This window comes from Megascapheus bottae, chromosome 15 (assembly GCF_031878675.1).
Source record: "Megascapheus bottae isolate mThoBot1 chromosome 15, mThoBot2.hap1, whole genome shotgun sequence".
Taxonomy (NCBI): Eukaryota; Metazoa; Chordata; class Mammalia; order Rodentia; family Geomyidae; genus Megascapheus; species Megascapheus bottae.
In genome coordinates, this window is record NC_143523.1 from 43,914,052 (window position 1) to 43,940,792 (window position 26,741).

A 26,741-nucleotide genomic window follows, 5' to 3' on the forward strand; every position below is an offset into this window, starting at 1 on the left:
ACCCCTCTGCATTTTTCCAGTTGGAAATACAAGGAAGAGTCTTCTGCTCTTGTTGTTCCTTTACACTGATCCTTCAAACTGGAGACTGCATGACAGGTGCAGGAGAAGGAGGTCCCCAAGGAATCCTCGATTGATCCTGAATCTGCATCCAGAAAGTCAGCTTTCAACATGGTTGACTGGAAGAGAAGCAGGTAACCCTCAGGGGAATACAGAGGGCTGTTTTGTGGGAACGGGAAGTGAAGGGAGTGCCTGGCACAAGCTTTGGTATGTGGGTGTGGCCATCAACGGTAGAGTGTGGCATGGTAGGATTTGGGCCACCCTCAATGTCTGAGGCAGTGGGCAGAGCCTGTGCCATGCACCTCTGGGTTCAATAGGACTAATAGGAGCCACACTGGAGGTCAGTTTGCTAGGTGATTGAGGCAGGCCAGTGGCTCCTGTCCTGAGAAGGTGGAGGTGGGTGGCTGGGTGAGGTGGGAAGGTGGTTCATGTCTGGTGGATTGGGGTACCCGGTCTGGGTGGTGAGAGGCCACTATGAATAGAGCTTCTAGAGAGCCCCATACTGGCTGTGCGGTAAAGTAGGTGTGCTGGACCACTAGGCTCACTGGTGCTCTTTGGCGGTGTCAAAGGAACAGGCTGGTTAGAGCTCTTGAGACTAAGGACCTGCTCCCTTAGCCCACGGTGTGAGATGCCCAGCTTGAGGGGGACCAGGGTTTGGGATGCTCCCTGATGTTGTGGGCATCTGGGTTTGGGTTGGTATCCTCTGGCATGAGAAAGAAGCAAGTAAGCAGCAGAACTCTGACTTTCTGATTTGGGGTGGAGTGTGGTATCTAGAAGTAATAAAGTGTTCAAGGAGGGAAAACAACCTTTTTTTTGGCTGCTTTGGGTATGGAGGCAGGCCGGGGAGACTCTTGAGACTCTTTAAAACTCCAGAAGTAAACAGACCTGTTCCCCTTTTACAGACACCGTCCAAGGAGAGGCTCAGGATTGGGACATTGGAGAGGAAGATGCCAGAAACAGACCTTGCGATGCTGGTGAGTCTCAGAAGGCCCTTGTTCTTAAGTTGGATTTTTTTTAGTCCAGAGGCTCTGATGGTGACCGTTTCACCCTCTGATATTTGCTTCTGGTGGCTGAGCATTTCTGCCACCTTTTATTTGGGGATAATGACCAGATGAATAGATGGCTGGATTAATTATGTGAATAGATTATCTGTAGAACTTAAAAATTCTGAAATCAACGCCTGGCACATATCTCAAGCCTGTAATCCTAGCTACTCAAGAGGCTGAGATCTAAGGATCACAGTTCGAAGCCAGCCCAGGCAGGAAAGTCTAGAAAACTCTTTATCTCTAACCACCAAGAAGCCAGAAGTAGAGCTGTGGCTCAAGTGGTAGCATTGAGCAAAAAAGCTAAGAGACAGTGTATAGATCCTGAGTTCAAACCCCAGGACCTCTCTACTTCTCCTCTTCATACACACAAATAATTGTTCTTGAAACCTTTTTTTCCCCAAAATTATTGCAGGGGGGGCTTTAATCTTTTATACTACTAGAACAGTTTTAAAACTTGTATTATCACTTTTTATCAGGGCCTACCATGTATTAGTTTTTAATATACTACCTTTTAGACTACAGTTAGGAATTTTGGAAGGCAAATAGTTTACCTTACTTGAGTAGACACTTTTTATGGTGCTCTGAATATAGTAACTTTAATATAGGTCTCAGATAGTGAGAATTTAAGTGCTTTTGCTTCCTGCTTTGTTGGAAGTTGGTTTTCTCTCCTTTTGACATCTTTGACTGTACTGCAATTTAAACTCAAGGCTTCATGTTTGCTAGGCAGGCCCTCTGCCACTGAGCCCCACCTCTAGCCATTTTACATTTTTATTATTATTTTTTTTCTTGAGATAGGGTCTCTCTTTCTGCTCAGGCATATGCTGAAACCTTGACCTTCCTATTTTTTCTCTTCCCATTTCAAAGCGGTTGTAATAGTTTTGTATTAGTATGCGCAGTTTCTTTTTGTGGAAAAGCTTTTGTGCTATGGCTGCTATAGAACCACTATCTTTCTTTTATCTTGGCCTCCTAAGTATGTAGGATGACAGAGGTAAGCCACTTGGGACTGGCCTACATTTCCTTTTTTTTTTTTTTTTTTCTTATTGGTTGAGGTGGGGTCTCTTAAACATTTTACCCAGACTGGCCTCAAATTGACAACTTCCTTATCTTTACCTCCTAAGCAGCTAGAAGCACACAAACCTGAGCTATAGTGCCCAAGGTGCTTTTGAAATATTCGTGGTCTTTTTTTGTTTTTGTTTTTGTTTTGTTCTGTTTTTCCAGCTAGCTCGCCAAATTCATGTCTACTAGAATGCTTTTTTATTCTTGGCCCATATAGTATTCCACATAGGGTTTTTGATATGAAATTTTAGGGGAGCCTAAAGTATTTGTTGCCAGAGCTCTGGGCACAGCCCAGAGTTGCTTTGTCCCAGAAGTATCTTTAGAATCTTCATTGCTTTCCTAAAGGGCCTTTAGAAGCCTGAAGTCCCAACTTTCTTGCTGATAGGAATTGTTTGCAGAGTCCCTTACAAAGTTTCCTGTTTTTCCAGATCACTGACTATATCAATTAGAATTAGGCTTGACTGTATGTAACAGAAAAACCTAAATGAATAAGAGAAATGACATTCATAATTGAGGGACTGATTAGTTATTTGTGTTTGAGGTGCCTGTATATGTTTATACAACACAGAGTAAACTGACAGCTGTATAAAAGCTTTAGGCTGATGTGAATAAGTATAGCCCTTTTTATTTTACAAAATAAGCAGAAGATCAAAAAGCATATCAAAGTCCTCATGAGCCATAAGTGGTGGTATAATATGGAAGCAACTGGCACAGAGATTTGATAAGATTATTGCTGATGTGACACCATATTGTGAAATGGCCTTGCCTTTGAAACTGAGAGTTGAAAAACTAAAAGTTGATTTGTTTTTCCTCTCTGAGTGTAATGTTTCTGTTCTTTTTTCTCCTGTGTTTCTAGAAGGCCTTTGAGCCTTACTTTGAGATTTTGGAAGCATACTCCACCAAAGCCAAGAATTATATCAATGGACACTGCACCAAATACGAGCCCTGGCAGCTAATTGCATGGAGTGTCACGTGGACCCTGTTGGTAGTCTGGATGTATGAGTTTATTTTCCAACCAGAGAGTAAGTATGCTGTCTCTTCTCTGAAAGTACAGTGGAGTGGATGCTCTTGGCCTTGGATCTCATGACTGATGGGTTTGGACTAATTTCTTGCCTTTTGATTTGGTTCTGTTTTAAATATAGTTTAAATGGCAGTGGTACTTTGTCTTCATGTTGATGAATTATAATAGCCCTCATGTGTCTTGATTATTATTTACATTGAGTTTTTTCTTTTGCATTTTCAGTCTTTTGCATGTTTCAGTGTGTGTGAAGCCTCATCAGTACCAGTGTCCTAGGTAGAATGTAGCAGTTGTTTATGGGGCAGGAATTCATTGCTTTCATTTTGGGCCATCCTTTTTAGTAATGATTAGGTGACATTGGCCCAGCACTCCGTCTGCCCCGTTTGCTGTGTACATACATGCACTGGGCTCTGGGACATTTGCATAAACAGGACAGGGTCCCTGTTCAAGTGTCTTAATGATCTACTTGTAAATCCAGCACCCTTCCTAAGGTCTAAGCTCTTCTCTGGCTCCTTATCTCCTCCTCACCAGGAAACCTGACAGAATGTGACCTTGTGAATTATTTTGCCGGGACTGTCTTTGTTTGGGTAAGTTTTGTTTGATTACCCCTACATTCAGTAGTAGAAGTTGGGGTGGGTGTTCTGTAACCCTGTTCTACTCCTTGCCTACTTTCACTAGTGGGTCAGGGCTTACTTCCTTGGTATGACAAACTAATAACATTACAGAGGATTTAGACATTTGTCATTTGAACTCTGGGCCTTGCACTTGGACTTTCTCAACATGTATTCTACCACTGACCCTTGACCCATGTCTCTAGCCCTAGTTTAAGTGCACAGTTCAGTGGCATTAAGTCAGTTCCCATTGTTTTGCAATCAGCACTACCATTCCTCTTAGATATTTTTTTTCTTATCTCAAACTGAAACTGTGTTTCATTAAACAAAAACTCCTGAGCCGGGCATCATGATCTGTGTAGGCCTTCAGTCTCAGCACTCTGGAGGCTGTGAACACCAGTCTGAGCTACATAGTGAAACCCTGCCTAGTATGACAACTGTAAAGGAAGCCAAGAGAGAAAAAAAAACCAAACTCTTCCCATCCCCCTTTCTTTCCTAACCCCTAGAAACAGCCATTCTGTGTAGTATGATAAATTTATGAAACCAAGTCATTGAAGTTAGTGCTGTTGAGATTTGTATTCATTTGTTATGATTAGCATTTCTTCTAAGTATTTACTTTTTTTTTCTAATTCTGGCTTGAACTCAGGGCCTGAGCACTGTCCTTGGGCTTTCTCAAGGCCAGAGCTCTACCAATTGAGCCTTAGCACTGCTTCCAGCTTTTTTCTATGTATGTGGTACTGAGGAATCGAACCTTCGTGCATGCTAGACAACACTCTACCTCTAGGCCAAACTCCTGGACCCAAGTATTTACTTCTTGAAGATTTTCTTTTTTGGGGTGGGTCATGTGGCTTGAACTCAGCCTGGGCACTGCCCCTGAACTCTTCAGCTCAAGGCTACCACCCTACCCCTTAGCCAAGCTCCACTTCCCATTTTCTATAGGTTAATTGGGGATAAGAAAAAGTCTCAGGTTCTTTTGTGCTACTCAGTCTCCTGAGTAGCTGGGCTTACAGGTGTGAGCCACTGAGCCTGGCACTTCTTTTTATTTAATTGACAAGTGACAGTTGTCCTTAGTGTGTAGAACCTGATGTTTTGGAATACATATATCTTGTGAAACTGCTCGAGTGAGTTTCTACAGGTGTTGGGTTAGGAATTTCCTTGTCTTTACTTGCACAGCTCATTGTGTTAACTGCTAGCTGAAGTGTGGCTGTCTTGTGTCCTGGTGCTTACTTATCTGCTGCCCCCAGCATTCTAGGAGAAAACTGTTAGCAGCAGTATTCTAATGAGGTGTGCCATCTTAATCTATTTGGGATGAAACATAAGCCATTTCTGTTGGTTTGTTTTTAATAATACGGATTCTTTGCTAGTAAACAGTACATATTTACCAAATGATCTTTTTGCCACTTGGCACTACTGATTGTGAATTTGTATCTATGTCTAGTCCAAATGTGAATATACAATTTGCTTTTATTTTCCTTTTTTGTTGCTAGTGCTGGGGCTTGAACTCAAGACCTTGTGCTCTTCCATAATTTTTTCACTCATGACTAGTAATCTACCACTTGGACCACATCTCCATTTCTAGCTTTTTGCTGGTTATTTGGAGATTAGAGTCTCTTGATTTGCCTTCCTAGGCTGGATATAAACCTCAATTTTCTAATCTTAGCCTCCTGAATAAATAGGATTATAGGTATGAGCCACTGGTGCCTATATGATGAGTGTAGTTTCTAAAAGCCAAGGACTGTTGAATGCTTGCTGGTAATGGTGACTCACACCTATAATCCTAGCTTGTTTGGGGTAAGTGTGTGAGAGACCTAGAGGATTGGTGTACAATGACAGCCAGTTCTGAGATCTTATCTCAAAAACAACAGCAACACAATTCAGGTCTGGAAGTCAAGTAGTAACATGTCAGCTAGAAAGTTGGAGACTGTAAGATCAAACTCCGGTACTGCCTCTTCCCAACAAAAGTTGTTGAATATTAACAATTTCCTTCAGCTTTACACATGCATATAAAAAGTCTCTAGTTTGTAACTTCAGAATTGAATTTCAGACATATGTGAAGTTGTCGTTTCTCCCAAGATTAGGGATCATTTCAATAAACTTGCGTATTTTCCAGTATCTTACTCAACTAGTAGTAATCTGTGAATTAATGAACAACCCAGTTGTGCTTAGTATATCTTACTAGAGGAGGCTGAAATCTAGACTAGTGTTAAATTTGGCTTTCACCTCTGAATCCCTTCCTGAGGTGGAGAGGGTAGTTCTGGAACAAAAGGTGAAAGTCGGGGAGAAGTGGCTGAGCTAGATCCCAGAGCTAGAGGAGGTCTGGCAGCAGATGAGGCACTGTCTTCCTTGGTTGCACTCTGATCACGGGCTCAAGGTTTGCTCCTGAACGCTTGGGTGCTGGTTTTAACTGTGAGGTTGTCCGTAGTGTATCATCAGAACTTAGCTTGATACGTCAGGGGAGGATAAACTCTAAATTGTGTGGGGGCCGTGGGCAGGACCCTAATCTCTCTTAGCCTGCTCCCCCACAATGGAACGGGCAGACATAGGAATCTCAGTCACAATAATCACAGTGGTAACATGAGCATTGGTCTGTGAGAGGCATTTGTGAACTGTGAAGACCCATGAACTGTTTTTATGGCGGCATTTAGTGCTGTTTTAAATTTTAAAAATTTAACTGACAATGGTCATACTTATGACGTATGACATGATGTTGGAAGGATGCGTATGGAATGGGTTGGCTGAAGCAGACTAAGTAGCATATTCATTAGCTTACACACCTTTTTTTTTCCTTTTCCCCCCAGAGGTGAGAACAACTCAAAATAGATTTTCTTCACAGTGTTGTATTTATAATGTAGTCTGTTCACTATTGATGAGCAGCTCCCATTCCTGAAAGTTCATGGGACTAATAGAAACTTATTTCTTACAGGTTTGTGGTCAAGGCTTAAAAGGAAATGCTTTAAACTCATCAGGAAGATGCCGATTATTGGTCGCAAGGTAGGTGGGGTCTGCAAAGGTTTTTTTCCCCTGGGAGTCAGGCCTCTTTCCTTCTGTTTGCTAAGCCTGATGTCCTCAAGAGGAAGGGTGATTTTTGTCTTCCACCTCCAGTATACATTAGCAATGTTTGGAGACAATTATGGTTGACTCTAATTGGTGTGGAGTGGGGCCTGTGGGGGCTAGTGAAGTTTGTGTAAAGGCAATATTTATACTGTGTATGTTGTAGGGAGAAATGGACAGATTAAGGAGTGAGCCTGGCTGTGTTGCAGGTAAACAATTACAAACACAGCAGGAAGACAACTTTGGTTCCTGGCTACCTCTTGATCACAGAAAGATAAAGAGATGAAGAGATCTCTCTTGTTCTCTGTATCTATTTTGACAGAGTTTCTCCTCTGCCCTCTCTCATACCTGGCTAAGTTATCGTGCCTCTTTGGCTTTTTTTTTTTTTCAGAAAATTTACCCATTTTATTGATGCATTTTACCACATTATGTAGAAAATACTAAAAATACAAGTTACTTTGTAAAACAAAGACAAACATTGAATCCAAAGATATACTATGTTTTACACAATGGACCCTCTCCCCCGTAGTTAGTATTAAATTTAAATATTTATTTCTTTTGTTAAAATGATTATTTTACATACTCCCTAAGTACATCTGCATTAGAAACATAGCTCCGTCATTCTCAGAAACTATCTGTTTCTAGAGGCTTGTTGTAAAAGGAAATACACACCAGAAAAGGGAGAAAGCAAAAGAAGTTTAAACCACACACAATAACTAGCATATCAAATACATTTAATAAAGTAGAAATTCCATTGCAATACCAAGAATTCAAAGTAGAAATACTAACGTTACACATAATGAACATATAATGTACTGTTACATGGAGTGAGATTATTTTTGAAGCTGAATTAAAACCACACATTATATAGTTTACCAACAAACAACCATGTACACATGCTGCCGCATCCATCAGTTTTTTTTTAATAAATCAAAATAGGAAGCAGGTTCGGGCCACCATTTCCCTACATAAAACGAGCCACCTCAACACTCTGGCTTTTTAAAATCACTGGTAGGGATATGAGCAGGTTCCTTGCCTGGCTAGGTTGGTATCCTACTGCCCCCAGCGCTTAACTTCACTTCAGCTGCCTTCAAGTATTTTTTTACTTTGCCTTCAGTTACTTGGAGGTGATTGAAGATAAAGTGTGGACACACTATGAGAAAGGAAAATAGGATTTCCCCTAGCTTTCCTTGTATTTTTCTTCATCTTGTCCTTCACACTTTACTCCTTCTGAAATACAATTTGTAAGAGAACAGAACTGGAAAAAAAAATCTTTAGTGGTTATATAACCTTCATTTTTCAGTAGATTCTTAGGTTTAGAGACAATGTTATTTGTGCGCTCTCTCTCTCTCTCTCTTTCTCTCTCTCTCTCTCTCTCTCTCTCTCTCTCTCTCTCTCTCTCTCTTTCTCTCTCTTTCTTCCTCTCTCTTTCTCTGTATTCACACATCTCAGTTACCCAGAGAACATATTTATTGAGCATTTGTTCAATGTAAGATACTTTCCTGGGTGCTAGAAAGAAAATAGTCAATAGTACCATATCCTTGCTCTCATGATTGAGAGTAGAAATCACAGAAAACACATCAGTAAACCAATGCATATGAATATAATTTATAGGTACTATGAAGAAATTGAAATTAGGTAATGTGAAGGAAATAATCAGAGGTGAGAAAGCACTTGCTGTGCTTTTTATTACACTTCATAATTTATTTAATTTTTGTGTTTTATTTAGGACAGCCTGTTCTATGCATGGAAACTCAGTTTTCACAGTGTGTTCCTATTGTACGGTTGTCACAGTGCAGAATAATTGTTTTTTGGGTTTTTTTTTTTTTTTTGCCAGTCCTGGGCTTGAGCTCAGGGCCTGAGCACTGTCCTTGGGATTTCTCAAGGCTAGAGCTCTACCACTTGAGCCTCAGTACCACTTCCAGCTTTTTTCTATGTATGTGGTACTGAGGAATTGAACCTGGGTCTTCATGCATGCTAAGCAAGCACTCTACCACTAGGCCAAACTCCCAGCCCTGAATAATTTTTAATTTACATGTCTGTAGTATGCCTCAGCATTGCTTAATAGCATGGACTCTGCTATCTGCCAGGGCCAGTGTGGTTTTCTGTAGTCTCACTGAAGGCCACATCTAAGAAGATCCTCCTGTATCCTAATCATATTTATTGTTTGCAATAAAATCTTGGACATCAGATATTACCACATATGTTGCTAAAGCCCCAGTACTATGCTGTGCACCAATTATGACATATGGCCTTTCTCTCTACACTTGCCACTCAAGCTTCTTGTAATAGCAGCTCTACAATTCTGCCTACACATCTCATTGTTTTTATCTCCTAGCATTTTTGATCATCTGACTGTGTGTGTCTCTCCTGTTACATATAAGCTACATGGGAACAGGAGGGGTTTTACATCATGTATTCCATTGCCTAAGCTTACTTGTATCTGTGGTCTGCAGCAATTGTTCAGCAAATACTTGTTGAAAAAGAGAGAATGGATGACTCAAAAGTTGTGGCTATGAGAATGGAAAGGAAATAATCCTAACATCTCTGCTTGTTCAGAGGGAGTTGTGTGAGACTGCCCTGCTTGTTGATTGAAATTGCTCATTGCTTGTACATTGACCAGGACCCCCTTTCCTGTGGCTTGGCTGGTTTCATGGCTTTATCTTTTGTTTCTCTGACACCTACAGCTTCTGCTTAGGCAATAGCGAGGCCAAATATTGCAATCAGATCAACACTTATATCAGAAAATGAAAACTAACTAAAACCATGGTGATCTCAGCAAAAAAGGGGCATGGTCTCTGATATCTGTCACATCTCTTTAAGAAAAAGAGGTTCTTGGCCGGGAGTTTGGCCTAGTGGTTAAAGTGCTTGCCTAGCATGCATGAAGACCCGGGTTCGATTCCTCGGTACCACATACATAGAAAAAAGCCGGAAGTGGTGCTGAGGCTCAAGTGGTAGAGCTCTAGCCTTGAGAAAGTCCAAGGACAGTGCTCAGGCCCTGAGCTCAAGCCCAGGACTGGCAAAAAAAAAAAAAAGAAAGAAAAAGAGGTTCTTGGCCGGGAGTTTGGCCTAGTAGTTAAAGTGCTTGCCTAGCATGCATGAAGACCCGGGTTCGATTCCTCGGTACCACATACATAGAAAAAAGCCGGAAGTGGTGCTGAGGCTCAAGTGGTAGAGCTCTAGCCTTGAGAAAGTCCAAGGACAGTGCTCAGGCCCTGTGCTCAAGCCCAGGACTGGTAAAAAAAAAAAAAAAAAAAAAAGAAAAAGAGGTTCTTGCTTAGTAGCTCTTGTGCCTAACTGTTGAGCAGTTCATTGGGCATCCTAGCTGCCTTTTCTGCGCCCACATTTCATTTTCTTCTTGTAAATTCGGTCTTTTGTTGGTGGTGGTTGGTAGTCATGGACTGGAATTCAGGTTTGGGCGGTGTCTTTGACCTTTTTTGCTCTTGACTACCACTTTGAACCAGCTGTTGTTCTGGTATTCGGTGGTTAATTGGAGGTGAGAATCTCATAGACTTTGCTGCATGGGCTGGCTTTGAACTTTCATCTTAATATCTCAACCTCCTGAGTAGTTAGAATTACAGCCATGAGCCAGCAGTGCTCGGCTAATTTTGTCATTGTTGTTGCTTTCTTGTTGTTTTTTCCTTTGAAGAGCCAAGAAAAGCTGAATAAGGCTAAGGAAGATATGAACAAAACCTTTTTGTTCTTCAAAGTGGACAAAGAGTATGTGAAAGCTCTGCCCTCTCGGGGTCTGAGCGCACCTGAAGTTCTGGAGAAACTCAAGGAATACAGCTCCATGGGTAAGATGCTTGGTGTAGGCACTCTTGTCTCTTCTCGGTCATCATTCAGTGTTTCCCATAGGGGAAGAGTGACTCATCCCTGGTGCTGAGGAGGTGTTCAGGAGGTCTTATCTATCCAGCTTTCCAAGGCTGAATCTCATACTTTTTGACTTACCTTTTACCCATGGAGCAAGCAAATCTCATAGACAGTGGAACTTGATTCCATTTCGTTTTGTCAGAATGAATAAAACCAATAAATTTGTGTTTTTAAAAGAGTTCTTATGGGGCCAGGAGTTTGGCCTAGTGGTTGAGTGCTTGCCTAGCATACATGAAGCCCTGGGTTTGTTTCCTCGGTATCATATACATAGAAAAAAAAAAAAAAAGCTGGTGCTGAGGCTCAAGTGGTAGAGCTCTAGCCTTGAGAAAGTCCAAGGACAGTGCTCAGGCCTTGAGCTCAAGCTTATTACTGGCAAAAAAAATAAAATAAAATAAAAATTAAAAAAAGAGTACTTATGTAATAGAAGTGTGATATAGATTTAATGCCAGTATTTGTAAAATTTGTTGAAGGCACAAAATAAAAACTCATCAATTCTATCATCAATAGAGGAAAACAGATGGCATATATCTAGATAGGTGTAGGCAGATAAGCCTGTACAGGTCAATAACTATAACTACAGAGAGATATCTACCAGCTTACCTACCTGCCACCTACCCCCTACTATCTATATCAAAAGGTTAATAGGGTATTGTGTGGTGTACATGAACAAATACTAGAAGGAGAAGTATACTAGATAGCTTATACTTAACCCATGGAATCAGCCTGAGACCATAGCCTAGTTTTTCAACTTAAATTATGATTTTAGGGAGAATATTTACCTTCTATAACATTGACTTCCTCAGGAGAATGATTATAGAGATTAAAAGAGACCATACATGGAAATGTACAGTATCTGACATATAGTAGGCATTTAAATAATGTTACCTATTCTTACTTTGTTTATGAACACAATCACACATGTGCTTATTATAGTTTTTAAAATTATATTAAGTACTTCTTTTCATTTTTTGTAGTATTGGTTTGAGAGGGTGTTATGCTTATTAGGCAGGTACTCTACTGCTTGAGATACCTAGTTTTTAGTAAATTAACTTTTATCATTATTAAGGGATGTATAATGCTGTTAAACTTTTCATGTTGTTGTTGACACTTGTTCATGATCTAGTCTTTATTTTTCAGGAATAGAACTTTATTAAAATACTTTTCTTTCTTGATTTAATGTAAGATTGACATTGAAAGCCAGGAGCATGGCCTAATAGTAGAGTGCTTGCCTAGCATGCATGAAGCCCTAGGTTTGAGTCCTCAACACCATATACACAGAAAAAAAGCCTGAAGTGGTGCTGTGGCTTAAGTGGTAGAACACTAGCCTTGATAAAGCTCAAACAAGTGCCCAGGCCCCGAGTTCAAGCCCCAGGACTGGCAAACAAAGAAACAAACAAAACCCCAAACCCCAAACCAAAAACAAACAAAAGAATGGCATTAGGTTTCTGTTCAACTTCTGTGTCCAGAAGATTTCTTCTTTTATCTTCTTTATTAGAACTTAACTGTGGAGGCACCTGCTTGCTGACCAAATGACCTTGACTTTCTCTGCAGATGTCCTCTGGCAAGAAGGGAAAGCCTCGGGAACAGTGTACAGTGGGGAGCAGAAGCTCACAGAGCTGCTGGTGCAGGTGAGGGTCATGCTGGTGCATGCTTGAGCTCTGTGCCAGTTTACTTCTTATTGCTGATAGAAAACAGTTTTAGAAGATTTCTCATGGACCAGATGTAGCAGATATACATAATACTGTGAAAGATGGCTTCTCTCAGCATATAAATAAAATTTATGCTCCTTGGTTTTATAAAGCCCCATGTGGAAGGCAGATGCCTATAAGGGGGATCCTGTCATTTGAGATTTTGGATGGTAGGACAAATTTTGTTTGATAAAGACATTTATAGGAGAGCCTCAAATTAGAACTCAAGCAGTGGCTTCTCTTAGATGTTTGAGTGCTCTTATTCTTTCATGAACTGAGTGTCTTTAGCTTATTCTAGTCAAACATTTTTTTAAAGTATTTTTTAGTGGGCCGGGAGTTTGGCCTAGTGGTAGAGTGCTTGTGTAGCATGCACGAAGACCCGGGTTCCATTCCTGGGTACCACATACATAGAAAAAAAAGGTGGAAGTGGTGCTGAGGCTCAAGTGGTAGAGCTCTAGCCTTGAGAAAGTCCAAGGACAGTGCTCAGGCCCTGAGCTCAAGCCCAGACTGGCAAAAAAAAAAAATTTCCATAACAATAATGACAACAAACCCCTCAGAACATGGATGGGGCAGGCAGGAAGTTTAAATTAAAAAAAAAAAAAGAAGAAGTAACCGGCCTGGCTCCCTTCCTCTGAGTATGATCTATGGCTGCTGCCGCACTCTTTAGCAGGATTTTGCCCACTGGGGATTCGGCTTATTACATTTTAATCTTTAAATGTTATCTTCTATTTTTGTCTAGTTTCTAACATTGGGCTTAATATCTGGAAACTTTTAGTGTTTAACTCTTTGTTCTGTGCAAGGTAATAATCTTATCTTGCATCTCCTTGCATTTTTTCAGGCTTATGGAAATTTTGCATGGAGTAACCCACTGCATCCAGACGTCTTCCCAGGACTACGTAAGCTAGAAGCAGAAGTTGTAAGAATGAGTTGCTCCCTATTCAATGGGGGACCAGATTGCTGTGGTTGTGTAAGTATGCACAGGTGCCAGCAAATGTTAGGACATTTTTAAGCCTTAAAATAGAAGACTATTAAAACTACTTTATTACAAGTAATTCATAGTTATTGTAGAAAAATTTAGATGAAGTACAGTTGAAAAATATTACTTACCATTTTGTAGTCTAGAACACCAACATTTGGGTGTAGATTCTTCTAGACATTTTTCCCCCCCCTCTTCACGTCTTTATTTTATAATGTTAAAACCTCTGTAAAGAGAGCATAGAGAACAATGTCAGCATTTTGCTTTGTCTATTTACTTCTTTCGCTCCCATCTACACACCTATTCCTCCCATGCCTGTGTTTACTTGTAGCTCTGTTGAAACGCCTAGTAGTCTTTCTGATGTCCTCTCACTCTTCCTGAGCCAGACGTTCAGTATTTTGCTATAAAGGGATTCTGATTTAGTTATCATCCTGTCTCGCGACACACACAGGAGTTAGTGCTCCCTGTTCTTTCGAGTAGACATGGTTAGTTTTCCTAAACTATGATGGATGAGCTTCTGCTTACATTTGTCATTGCTACATGATTGCCTGTAGAACAAAGTGAACTTCATATTTGACTCAGTATGCTGAGTATGGTCACCTAGAGATCCTATCTTACACTTGACAGTCATTAAAAAGTCTGCATATTTACTTATGGGTGGGCTCATTAGCTTCTCTTTTTAAATTTCTTTGTTGTATTTTACAGCAAGTAATGTTTTTCATTTTACTATTACATTTCACTATGGAAATCAACATGTTGAAATATTCAGTACCTAACAAAAATGATGTTACAAACATGCTCTCTAAGTACCAGTGGAGTCACAAATAAAGCATTGTCTCAGCAAGTCCAAACTGACTTCTGTGCAAAAGGGTATGTTATCAGCCAAAAAATCTGGCAGGCAAGCACACAGGTTAGGCAGCAGGTGCCACCCTAGGCCCAGGCTCACAGTATGTTCTTAATTGGAGAGTCTGAATAAGACATAGAATGTGTTTACATAAGATGATTTTAAAATAAGATTAACAGTTCACAAATCATCCAAAAATATACCTACACTCTTTGCTATTTCACAATAGGTTTGGGGCAATGCTTTAATTCCATCTGGAAAAGAAACTACTTTAAGACCTCTCCATACATTTCAAAAATTCTTTTTCATCCCAAAGCAGGTCCTCTCTTCCTTAACAAGAGTCAAGTCACAAGGCTAAAGCAGAAACTTTCAAGCAATATACTTGGATAGAAAAGTCGGGTTTTCTCACAGTGGTATTTCCGGCATTTATTTTCAAAACACAGTTCCAAAATTGTGGGAAACTGAGTCAACATTAATCTAGCAATGGATTCCTTTATGCATGTGGTAACTTATGGACAGAGATGGTCACAATTACAAGCTGATTGATTTTCAAGAGGAATGAGGGTCTGGTTAGTCCTGACCCCTATGTAGTAGGAAGTTTGCAGATCCAAACTCAACCAAAAGTCTTGACCTAGGCTTGGGCTAGAATGATTTAGGACTTGATGGATTTTTGTCAAATATGCTTAATATTGAGAGATGAGCCTCACGCTATTGGGCTATTGTGGCTTGGATCATTTCATAAGCCATTATTTTGGTTGCTATCTAGGCACAGAAAGGAGCAAAGGCTATATATATATATATATATATATATATATATATATATATATGTATGTATATATTTAAATGTCAAACTACGAGGAACTAGTCTCACGGGTAGGGCTGTCATAGAGATCTAAATTTAAATGAAGGCTAAGCCAGGTGGCTCATGCCTATAATCCTACCTACTCAGGAGGTTGACGCCTGAGGATTGTGGTTCAAAGCCATCCAGGATACAAAAATCCATGAGAATCTTACCTCCAATAACCACCAGAAATGGCACTGTGGCTCAAGTGGCAGAGTGGTAGCCTTGAGCTGAAGAGCTCAGGGATAGCATCCAGGCCCAGAGTTCAAGACCCACAACCAACTGAAAAAAAAAAAAAAAAGAAGAAGGCTAAATGAAGTTGCTCATGCTTTACTTCTAGCAGCTTCTGAGGTGGCAATAGGAAGATAAAAGTTCTAGGCTATCAACATTTTATAGGGAAAATGTTTGTAAGATGTGGCTCAACTATTAAAAAGATGAGTGTGGTTGTACTTGCCAGTCACTCCAGCTACGGCCTAGCCCTGAGTGTGAACCCCAGTATCACCCCATTCAAATACTTACAATGAATAATCCTGGACTAGGGTTGGGGCTTAAGTGGTAAAGCCTGTACTTATTATGTACAGGCCTTAGGTTTGATCCTCAAAAGTGGGAGAGAAATTGTAATTGTGATTCCCCCCCCCCCCGCCTTTTTTTGTCGGTCCTGCATCTTGAACTCTGGGTCTGGGCACTGTCCCTGAGCTTTTCAGCAAAATGCTACCTCTCTACCACTTGAGTTACAGCTCCACTTCTGGTTTTCTGGCGGTTAATTTGAGATAATTTGGACTTGTTTTGTGCCTGGGTTGACTTTGAACCATGATCCTCAGATCTCAGCCTCCTGAGTAGCTAGGATTACAGGTGTGAGCCACTAGCACTCGGCTTAATTGTGATATTTTTGAATTACATAAAATGCCCTATCCTATCTGAAAGGAAATGATTCAATGCAAAAATATAAGTGGATGGTGAACAGGTTGTATGTGGGCAAATGTAGGTGTTTTTAGACAGCACTGAGCACCCACTCGTTTAGTAGTCTTCGTTCTTCTGAATCAAAATTGGGCTTAGCAACAAAGTCAAGTTTCCCTTTTCTGAAAGAGAAAGCATCTGCTCTGCTGCATGCACCTAACCCCCTGGTCTGTCTCCTCATCAGAGATGGTCAAGGTGGCAGAAAGTGCATGTCTTCTTGTAGGTCACCTCTGGGGGAACAGAAAGCATCCTGATGGCCTGCAAAGCTTATCGGGACCTGGCCTACGAGAAAGGGATCAAGACTCCAGAAATGTATGTACATGTGGCTGTTTCTCCTTCATGCAGTACTGCTGTATGAAATAGCCTGTGCATGTTTCTGTGCTGCTTCTCTTCCTCCAGCCCCTCTAGTCTTCTTCCCTCTGCCTTGGCCCTCTGCTCAATGCTTTCACATCTAGCAGAATTCTAAATGGAGCCTTAGGTTGCTATTACAGACCATGCCTAGCCCTGTACTCATGGTGTATATGCCAGACTGAGAATGAGATCCTCCTTCCAGAGGGACAGGCTTAGGAGCCACAACTTTGAATCCTGTGTTTTAAGTTATCTGGAGCCCAAGGAAAACTGTTCACTTATTTTTAGTTCACTGAATATTTCTTAAGTGCTATAAGTTGCCTTAGGTGCTCCCTAGGGAACACTGTAGAGAACTATTTCTGGAAGCAAGTATTTTATTCATGTTGCTACTTGTGGACATAATTTAGATATTTGGTTACATTTTTCTTCACTAGATTGTCTCCTGTAAAGTGTGCACATTTTGAGTTAAATTCTTTTTGATAGGTCTTAGGGCTTGAACTTGGCCTGAGCTCTTCAGCTCAAGGCTACCCCCCTACCCTAGAGCCGAGCCCCACTTCCCATTTTCTAGAGGTTAATTGGAGAGTTTCATGGTCTTTAGTGCCTGGGCTAGCTTTGAACCTTGGTTTTCAGATCTCAGTCTCCTGAGTAGCTAGGATTACATGTGTGAGCCACTGCACCCAGCTAGGGTTAATGTTTTTACTGCAAGCATCAATTCCTAAGATAGTTCATGGTTCCAGTGTATGGCTCATATTTATCCTAAGAAAATATACTAGGCTGCCATTTGCATTGTATGTGAGGTTTTTTTTTCTTTCTTTCTTTCTTTCTTTCTTTCTTTCTTTCTTTTTTTTTTTTGCCAGTCCTGGGCTTGAACTCAGGGCCTGATTACTGTCCTTGGACTTTCTTAAGGCTAGCTCTCTACCACTTGAGCCTCAGCACCACTTCTGGCTTTTTTCTATGTATGTTGTACCATGGAATCAATCCTGGGTCTTCGTGCATGCTAGGCAAGCACTCTACCACTAGGCCAAACTCCCGGCCCTGCATGTGAGTTTTTGATGATGGTACTTATCCGTGAAGAGTAATTGCTCCCTTTAAGAGAAAAGAGTAATGATAGGAGTGGAATAACTAAGGGAGGTCAGAAAGTAAATATGTACCTGTGACTGTGTTTCTCTTTCAACAGTACTCACAATAGTACTTTGAACCTGTAGGAAAATGAGAATTTCGATTCCTTTTTATTATTATTGCTACTACTACTGTTATTTTAGCATTCATGGGGCTTGACCTCAGAGCCTGGGCTTTTGCATTCAAGGCTAGTGCTCTCTCATTTTGAGTCATAGCTCCACTTCTAGTTTTCTGGGGGTTAATTGGAGATAAGAGTCAAAGGGACTGTCGGGGGTCCTTCGTCCCTGGTCCCTCTCTACTAGTAGGGGGGATGGGGAAAAACACACCCCGACCAGGCCAAGCCGTGAGAGGAAGGGGCCTATAAGCCTCAGCAGAAAGTTATTAGACATGGTGTTACTTGGCCCCCAACAAGGGACTTTCGATGTCAAGCTGACTTTGAACCACATTCCTCAGATTCCAGCCTCCTGAGTAGCTAGGATTACAGGTGTGAGTCACCTGCACCCTGCTGGGGCTTTCAATTTCTTGTAGGGCTATGGCCTCTGACTGGGAAGGACCCACTGGTCTGATTATGCACGACTCCTGCTCTCATATCCCTGCAAACAGTTTCGTGGGTCTACTAGTGCACGGGTCAGGAGCGTGCTTCTTACTGTACACTGGGCAGCCAACCCTTCTCCACCCTGGTCTGAACCTGCTGGCCCTGGACTTTCTCCTGCCAGTCTTAATTCATACCTGGCATCCCATCTATGTGGAATTGCTTTTTAAAGTTCTTTCTCTTGTTGTCAAAACAGTTTTCTAAGTAGGAGAAGAAGCTTTCTGTGGAAACTCAGTTGACCTCTTTTTGTTTATACTTAGAAAGCAACATAGGAACAATATATTTATACAAATGACACAAAATATATACACTATATATATATCTATATTTGAGGGGAAATAATCAGAACTTCCTCCTAGTGACTTAGATTAACGCGTCCTCACTTGAGTCCTGTTTGGCTCTGCGTTTCATTATTCCTCATCCTCTAGTGTGGCTCCCCAGAGTGCCCACGCTGCTTTTGACAAAGCAGCCAGTTACTTCGGGATGAAGATCGTACGGGTCCCGCTGAACAAGTTGATGGAGGTGGATGTGCGGGTGAGTCTCTTCTCTGCCACACTGACTGCTCTCTGGTAACATGGACAGGCAGCCAACCTACCTCCACCTCCATGCCTCTGAGGGGTATAACAGCTGAAGCAGTAAAACTATCACTGGCTGTACTGATGGAGTGCACTCGTTTAGATTTTGTAAAAATGGGTATGAATGAACTAGCTACACGACTCATTGTCATCTTGAGAGCTTGTTTGGAAGTTCTGGCAGGGCGCAGCTTCAGGAGGGACACATGGAGCAAGAAGGGAGGAAGGGGACACCTGCCTAGCCGATCAGATCAGCCAAATCAACCCTGGCGATCAATGGGGGTGACAGATATCTCGGCCAGATCACCCTCACATCCTCATTGTCATCTTAACAGCAAGTGTTCTTTGTTGCTCTCTACAACCAGGGACAGGATGATAAGAGTTAAGCAAGTGGGGAAGTAGGGGATTCAAGGCTTGCGGGCTCTTGAACACCATATTCCCATAAGCAAGCCTATTTATTTAGTTTAGTACAGAGAATGTTACCAGAAGTACGTAGAAAACAAGACATCAACCTGTTTTGCTATTACAATCTCTGACATGAAGCAGTTTGTACACATATTGAACAATTACCTCCCGTTTTGTTTTTTGGGGGGATGAAGACTGCAATTTAGACATTAGTTAGATGTCTATCCTACTTTTATTTGTTTTGACCTTCCCAGGATCTATTTCTCAGTCTTCCAACCTCTTAACCCTTTCCTGGTCTTAAAACTCAGTTTCAGAGTTCCCTACTGTGTTTGTTTGTTTGTTTTTGGGGGGTCATAGGGCTTGAACTCTGGACCTGGGTGCTGTCCCTAAGCTCTTCTACACTACCGCGGAGCCACAGCCCCACTTCCCATTTTCTAGTGGTTAATTGGAGATAAGAGTCTCAAGTTCTTCAGTTCCCAGGCTGGTTTTGAACCTCAATCCTCTGATGTCAGTCTCCTGAGAAGCTAGGAATACAGGCATGAGCCACCACGCCTGGCTTTCCCTACAGTTTGTGTGCCTCATATTTTGGAAAGATGCTAAAGCTATTATGTTAGTCTAGTGTACAGATGAGGGTGAGTCCTTACTAGGTCAGAGTTAGATTGTTAGTAGCTTGTGGGGCAGAGGCTCACATTTGGATTTATGGACCTTATCTCAGTATAGTATTGGTCTCCACAGTGTTTTCATTGTCCTCATTTTGCAATCCCAAATTTCCCTCATGCACCTATGTACAGTGTCTGTGTCTTGATCTCCTGCCCTACAGCTACAGGTGACTTCCTCTAGGTGGCAGTAATTGACAGGCTACTATCAGCCACTAGTGGACCAAGAGTATCAGTGACTCTGCTCTTGGGGCAGAAAAGAGAAGAACATCTGTGACATGGCCTCTCATTTTCCCTTCAACTTAAATCCCTAGGCGATGAGAAGAGCCATCTCCAGGAACACTGCTATGCTTGTCTGCTCCACCCCACAGTTTCCTCATGGTGTGATAGATCCTGTCTGCGAAGTGGCCAAGGTGATGAGAGAACTAAGCTACCATGGCATTCAGATTGAAATTTACAATAGAATCTAATGGCACAGCAGTTGGCACACAGAAGTGGTTTGGTTGGTTGGGTTTTGTTTGTTTGTTTGCAGTACTGCAGTCTGAACTCTCCAGGTTTTTACTTGCTAGGCTCTACCACTTGAGCCACACATGCAGCCCTTGGAGGAAGTTTTTTTTTTAAATTTATTTCTTATTTTTTTATTTTATTTTTTGTGGGTCATGGGGCTTGAACTCTGGCTTGGGTGCTGTCCAGGAGCTCTTCAGCTCAAGGCTACCACCCTACCCCAGGGCCTGGGTGTTGTCCCTGAGCTCTTCAGCTCAAGGATGCGGCCCTACCTTGAGCCAAGCCCCACTTCCCATTTTTCAGAGGTTATTTGGAGATAAGAGTCTCAGATTTTTTTGTTCGTTTGTGCCTTGCTGGCTTTGAACCTTGATCATCAGATCTCAGCCTCCTGAGTAGCTAGGGTTACAGGTATGAGCCACTACACCAGATTAGAGGCAGTTTTGATTTTAGATTTGACTACAGCAGTGATGAATGGTTAGAGTAAGCCCTGCAGCTCTGTTTGGAGATTCTGAAGTCACTGCAACTGCTTGGGGCAGGCCTGCCCAGGAGATGGTGTTCTGAAATAGTGTTGACTTGGATAGTCTCATCAGGAAGAATTGGCATTTAGGAATATTCCCACCAGCAGGTGGCATTTCACACACTTTTCATCTAAGGCAGCAAAGGAGGACTCTCCCTAAGTCACAGCCCTGCTCATTGCTGCTTGGTGGTGCTGGGAGCTTGAGATGGTGCCTTTTTAATATACAGTAAATGTCACATTTCAGTTGGGTTGTTTTGAAGGCTAAATATGATGGAAAGAAAACATTTTTAGGAATGTCAGAGATGAGTTTTTAACATAGAGGGACATGATTCAGAATAGCCTTGTGTTGATAGCATACCTGTGCAATCCATGTCCTGTAAAAGCTTAAGTATTATTTTATATTCTTTTATGTTCTTTGTTTTCGGGAACTAGCTGGCTGTCAAATACAAAATACCCCTTCACGTGGATGCTTGTCTGGGAGGCTTCCTCATCGTCTTTATGGAGAAAGCAGGATACCCGCTGGAGAAGCCGTTTGACTTCCGGGTGAAAGGTGTGACCAGCATTTCAGCAGACACCCATAAGGTGAGCTGAGGAGGAGGTAAATTAAATGCTTGTGCGTGTGTACTGGGTTGCTTGCCATAAAATAAATGGACCGTCTATAAAAGTAAATCAGGATCTTTGTTCTTAGTAGGCCAGGCATTTAGATGACAGGATCTAGGTGACACATGATCAACAGCAATAGTGAAAAGAGCCTTTACCTCATAGTGACTGAGAGTCAAGCTGACTGTAAGTAAGGGGCCTTTTTCACAAAGGTCCCTCCAGTCCTCTGGAGTCTGTGAGAAAGAGGGTGGCTGCTGGTGCTTCAGCTCCTGTGCTGCTGGGGCCGGGAACCTGAGTGACAGTGCTAATGGGAGAGGCCTTTGGGGAAAGGACACCCATGCACTTAGGACAGTTGGCTCACAAAGTTTGAAAGGTCTGTGTTCACCACCCTTGATTTAGGAGGTAGAAGTCTGGATCATTTAGCAGCTCCGTTTTAAATATTCCAGCAGTGGAAGACGTGTCAGCGGCTCAGACTGTGCACTTGGTTCTGGTCACATTTTCGCAACTGTTATGAAGTAGAGCATAGTCAAGATTATTCTTCAGCCTCCCCAGTTATTTACAATAAACTTGTAATCAGAATCTGTCCTGCCCAGTCAGCTCTCATGCCCTTTTCCTTAACCATCTAGTTCTGTATAGACTTGGGAGTGCGTTAGCTCTACATAGTTAGCTCAGCAAGAGTTATCTAGGAGGCCATGTTTGCTGGGAGGAAACCAACTAGATAGTGTGATTTCTGGGTAGACTCTGAGTACCCTTTTGTTCTCAAAAGGAAGTGTAATATTAAGCAAAAAAAAAATGAGATGAAAGCCAGATTGTGATTCTAGTTTCTCCCAGTGATTTGGTGCCTGTTCTTCTTGGCTTCCAGTAGATACCTGTCCTTAGTTCTATCCTAACCCATTATCTCAGGGAAAAAATTTAAATAAGGAGGGCCACAAGCTGGGCAGTAGTCAAGAAATTCCATCAAGTGAACAGACTGTTCTTCCCTAACATTAGATTCTTAGCTCCTAACACTGAGAATCTGAACTTTGTTCCCCAGTTTCCTTCTCCCCATCAACACTCTAGCTTGAACTTTTCATTTAGTGGGAAGCATCTAGGAGATTCTGATGTGTGTGGGGGGGGAGGCTTGGGGGTGTGGGTGTGGGTGGGTGTGGGTGTGTTTGTGTGTATGTGGGTGTGTGGGTGGGTGTGGGTGTGCGTACATATACATGCACCTGTACATTTGAAAGGGAGGGTGACTGGGCTTTCCAGGAACAGCCACACTCTCATCCATCTGCTTCCCCCTCAGTATGGCTACGCCCCCAAAGGCTCTTCAGTGCTGCTGTACAGTGACAAGAAGTATAGGAGATACCAGTTCTTCATTGACATCTATTGGCAGGGTGGCATCTATGCTTCCCCAACCATTGCAGGCTCACGACCTGGTGGCATTGTTGCAGCCTGTTGGGCCGCCTTGATGTACTTCGGGGAGAACGGCTATGTTGAAGCTACCAAACAGATCATCAAAACCACTCGCTTCCTCAAGTCAGAGTATGTGTGGAAGATGGGGATCTGTCTTGTCTCTTGCTTTGTCAGCTAGTCAGCTTGACTGTGTACTAGCCCTAACCTATTTGCCACCTTCTGAGTGCCTGAGGCTGAGGCCAGCAGTTCAGGAATTGGTGCTGGGGAAGGAGATGGGCTTTTTTTCTCTGCTCTGGCTTGGGAGGGATGAAGAGATGTATGAGCCAGTGGTTTTCATTGGTTAGTTTTTGATACATTTGGGCTATGGGGTTTTTCTAGGGTTCTTTGTGTGACTTTGTTCTTTGTAAAGACTGCAGCTCCCAGCCTGTCCATCTTAGTGTAGATGAGAACACCAAGCTCAAGAAGGTTAGACTGTGGTAAAATAAAAACTGGGTGGTTACAAGATAAGGCCAATGTGGACCGCAGGCTCTCTCTGATAATCCTAGCTATTCAAGAAGCTGGGATCTGAGGATCAGGATTCAAAGCTAGCCTGGGGAAGGAAGTCTGTGAAATTCTCATCTCCAATAAATTGCTCAAAAAAAAAAAAGCCAGTAGTGGCACTGTGGCTCAAATGGTAGAGTGCTAGCCTCTGGGATAGCACCCAGGCCCAGGGTTCAAGCCAAGGACTGGGCAAAAGATAAAAGTAAAGAAAAGCAAGAGAGAAAAGGAAAAAAAGAGAGATCATAGAATCAACGTTGTTGAATTTTCTCTTTATTTGACTTTTGTGTTTAGGTTGGAAAATATCAATGGCATCTTCGTTCTGGGCGATCCCCAGCTCTCAGTCATTGCTCTGGGCTCCTGTGAATTTGACATCGGCCATCTGTTTAATATGATGACTAATAAGGGGTGGAAATTGAACTTGCTGCAATTCTTTGCCATCCTGTGACATTACCTATAAGGAACAAGATTCTAACCTCAGACTGGTATAACATGGTGTCAGCATCTTGTGACAAGTGATTGGTCATGCAGGTTTTCCCACCCAACCTCACACTCTGATCCTTCTTGTACGTAGCCAGGAAATTGTTAATGAAAGAGCAACCTCTGTCAGAGGTGTCTGATCACTCAGGCATGTTCCTATGTTCTTCAGTATGCTTTTCTCATCTAACCTGCCATGATGCCATTGGGTCTGTCCCATGTCCTTTATGTACAACTTTCTCTTCAAAGATTGCTGTCATTGCCAGCTCCATTTGAACTCTCTTTTCCTCTTCACAATTTTCTATACCCTACCTTCACTCCAGGTTACTTAAGTTCTTTTTATAGCCCAAAAGTCTCAGTTCTTTGAGACTCCAGGGGTTATGGTCCTTTTCCCATGAAAGCATGTCCTCAGAGTTAAAAGTATCTCATAAAGCCAGGTGCTTTTGGCTCACACCTTAATTCTAGATATTCCGGAGGCTGAAATCTGAAGATCATGCTTTGAAGCCAGCCCAGGCCCCTAAGTCCATGAGACTTTTTTCTTTAATTAATAACCAAAAGAGTCAGAAGTGGCACTGTGGTTTAAATATTAGAATGCTAGCCTTGAGCATTAAAATCCAAGGACAACATGCAGGCCCTGAGTTGAAATCCTAGTACTTGCCTAAAACAAAACCAGGGACTTGGAGGTCATGGCTGAAGGAATCGTGGTTGACAGTTGGGATAGGCAAAACAGAGGGTGGTTTTTGATCATGCTGAGAAACCTTAAGACCACTCAGACTTACTAATGCAAGTATATGAAAACATTGATGACCAGGACTGGGAACAGCAAAAATAATGTGAAGAGACAGTTGACAAACTCCTGTACCCAGGGTTGTTTCATTTTAGAGTGTTGTTTTGTCTATTTCTTCTTCTGCAGCATTAATTTCTGTATCACATTGGTGCATACCCAAAAGCAAGTTGCTGTCCAGTTCTTAAAAGACATCCGGGAATCTGTTACCCAAATCATGAAGAACCCTAAAGCCATGGTAAAAGGAATGGTAAGAACACCTGGAGAACTTTCCCATAGAAATTAGGGGCTGGCATGGGGGTTAGATGTTGCTGTGAATGTTGGTTCTTCTGGGGTTGTCTAGCATCTCAGATGAGATGTACCTTGTGAATTAGAAACTGCTCTAAAAAATAACAACAATAATAAAAGAGAAGATGGTTTTGTCCATTTGAAAATAATGTTTTTTTTTTTGGTGGGTTGTGGGGCTTGAACTCTGAGCCTAGGCACTGTCCCTGAGCTCTTTAGCTCAAGGCTACCACCCTACCCCTTAAGCCACAGTGCCATTTCCCATTTTCTAATGGTTAATTGGAGATAAGAGTCTCATGGACATTAGGGCCCGGGCTGGCTTTGAAGCCTGACCCTCAGCCTCCTGAGTAGCTAGGATTATAGGCGTGAGCCACTGTGCCCAGTTATTGCAAGGAATTTTGACACAGGAAAGTCAATATTCATTTTCCTCTGGAGATACACGTACACACACACACTCATAAATGTATACACATACACGCATTAATATACATGGCAGGAGGTGGTTTTGTCCATTTGCCAAGAAAATTTTGACACAGGAAAGGCTTAAGAAGCTTCTCTCTCTCTCTCTCTCTCTCTCTCTCTCTCTCTCTCTCTCTCTCTCTCTCTCTCTCCCTCCCTCCCTCCCTCCCTCCCTCCCTCCCTCCCTCCCTCCCTCCCTCCCTCCCTCCCTCCCTCCCTCTCTCTCTCTCTCTCTCTCTCTCTCTCTCTCTCTCTCTCTCTCTCTCTCTCACACACACACACACACACACACACAGAGTAAACCCCATAGCTAGTACCTTTATGCAGGAAGTAGCTGGAAAGTAGCTGTAAAAATAAATCATGCCAGCTGTTTTTCTGATGAAATGATGTCTGGGCAGGAAATGGGCAGGGCAAGGGCCGTGGTTTACAGGTGTGGAGCTAAGACTAGTGGGAGAAGGGGATCCCCTTCCCAGCTTTGTCCTTGCTCCAGTGCCCACCTCACTAATGACCCATGTTTGTTTGGATTCGCAGGGTGCCATCTATGGCATGGCCCAGGCAACTGTTGACAGGAAGTTGGTTGCAGAACTTTCCTCCGTCTTCTTGGACAGCCTGTACAGTACGGACACTGTAACCCAGGCAACCATATAAATGGCTCTCCGAAACCCCACTGAACTTGGGCCCTTTTTGGTCCCAAGGGGTTTCTGGCCTTCCGAAGGTTCACAGGATGTGCAGCAGGCCACACACAACTTTGACATTTGGCCCTGCTCCGCAGGGCATCATAGATCATAAAACAGTTTCAGCCTCAGGATTTGGTTCCTTTTTTGTTACCTTTGTGGATTTTCAGTTTGAAGACCCAAATGGATTCTTTGTGGTATAATGAATTTGCCCTTGTTATGTAAATGTTGCATTAGGGATTGTTTGAGCCATTTCCTTCTCTGACTTTTCTAGCTTTCACCTCTAGTCCAAGGCCATTCTGTCCTGTCCTGATTCCTTAGGGAAGCCAGGAGATAGCATAAGGAATCTTTGCTACTCAGGCAGATGTTATGGTGGCCACCCTCCAGATGGGTGTTAGGTGTGTACAGAGAAAAAGACCATTTTATGAGTATTGTTTATGTCTCTTGGAATCTCTTTCATAGCCACTTGTTTTATTTTATTTATTTTTTGCCAGTCCTGGGGTTGGACTCAGGGCCTGAGCATTGTCCTTGGTCTTTTTCTCAAGGTTAGAGCTCTACCACTTGAACCTCAGCATTTCTGGCTTTTTTCTGTGTATGTGGTACTGAGGAACTAAACCCGGGTCTTTGTGCATGCTAGGTAAGCACTGAACCACTAGATCAAACTCCCGGCCCTGACTTGTTTTATTTTTCAATGATCATGGCAGTTGCCAGTCTACACAGCCCCCAGACAGTGGACCACATCTTAGGTCATTAGTGAGGACTTCTGGGAAAAGCCTGACTGCCTCAAGACACAAGTGGCCCT

General features: G+C 42.3%; 1 protein-coding gene across 1 annotated transcript; it reads left to right on the forward strand.

Moving 5' to 3' along the window:
* The first annotated feature begins 83 nt into the window (after window positions 1-83).
* On the forward strand, window positions 84-26,358 carry LOC150054252 (sphingosine-1-phosphate lyase 1-like). The gene is given in 16 exon segments (XM_090346495.1): window positions 84-191; window positions 960-1,031; window positions 3,016-3,181; window positions 6,712-6,779; window positions 10,489-10,636; window positions 12,264-12,340; window positions 13,239-13,367; window positions 16,242-16,330; window positions 18,506-18,611; window positions 20,025-20,123; window positions 21,164-21,313; window positions 22,614-22,852; window positions 23,555-23,704; window positions 24,651-24,771; window positions 25,797-25,896; window positions 25,899-26,358. Coding segments are annotated over 15 exon segments (1,707 nt in total). The 5' UTR covers window positions 84-191; window positions 960-1,004; the 3' UTR covers window positions 25,937-26,358.
* The last annotated feature ends 383 nt before the right edge of the window (window positions 26,359-26,741 follow it).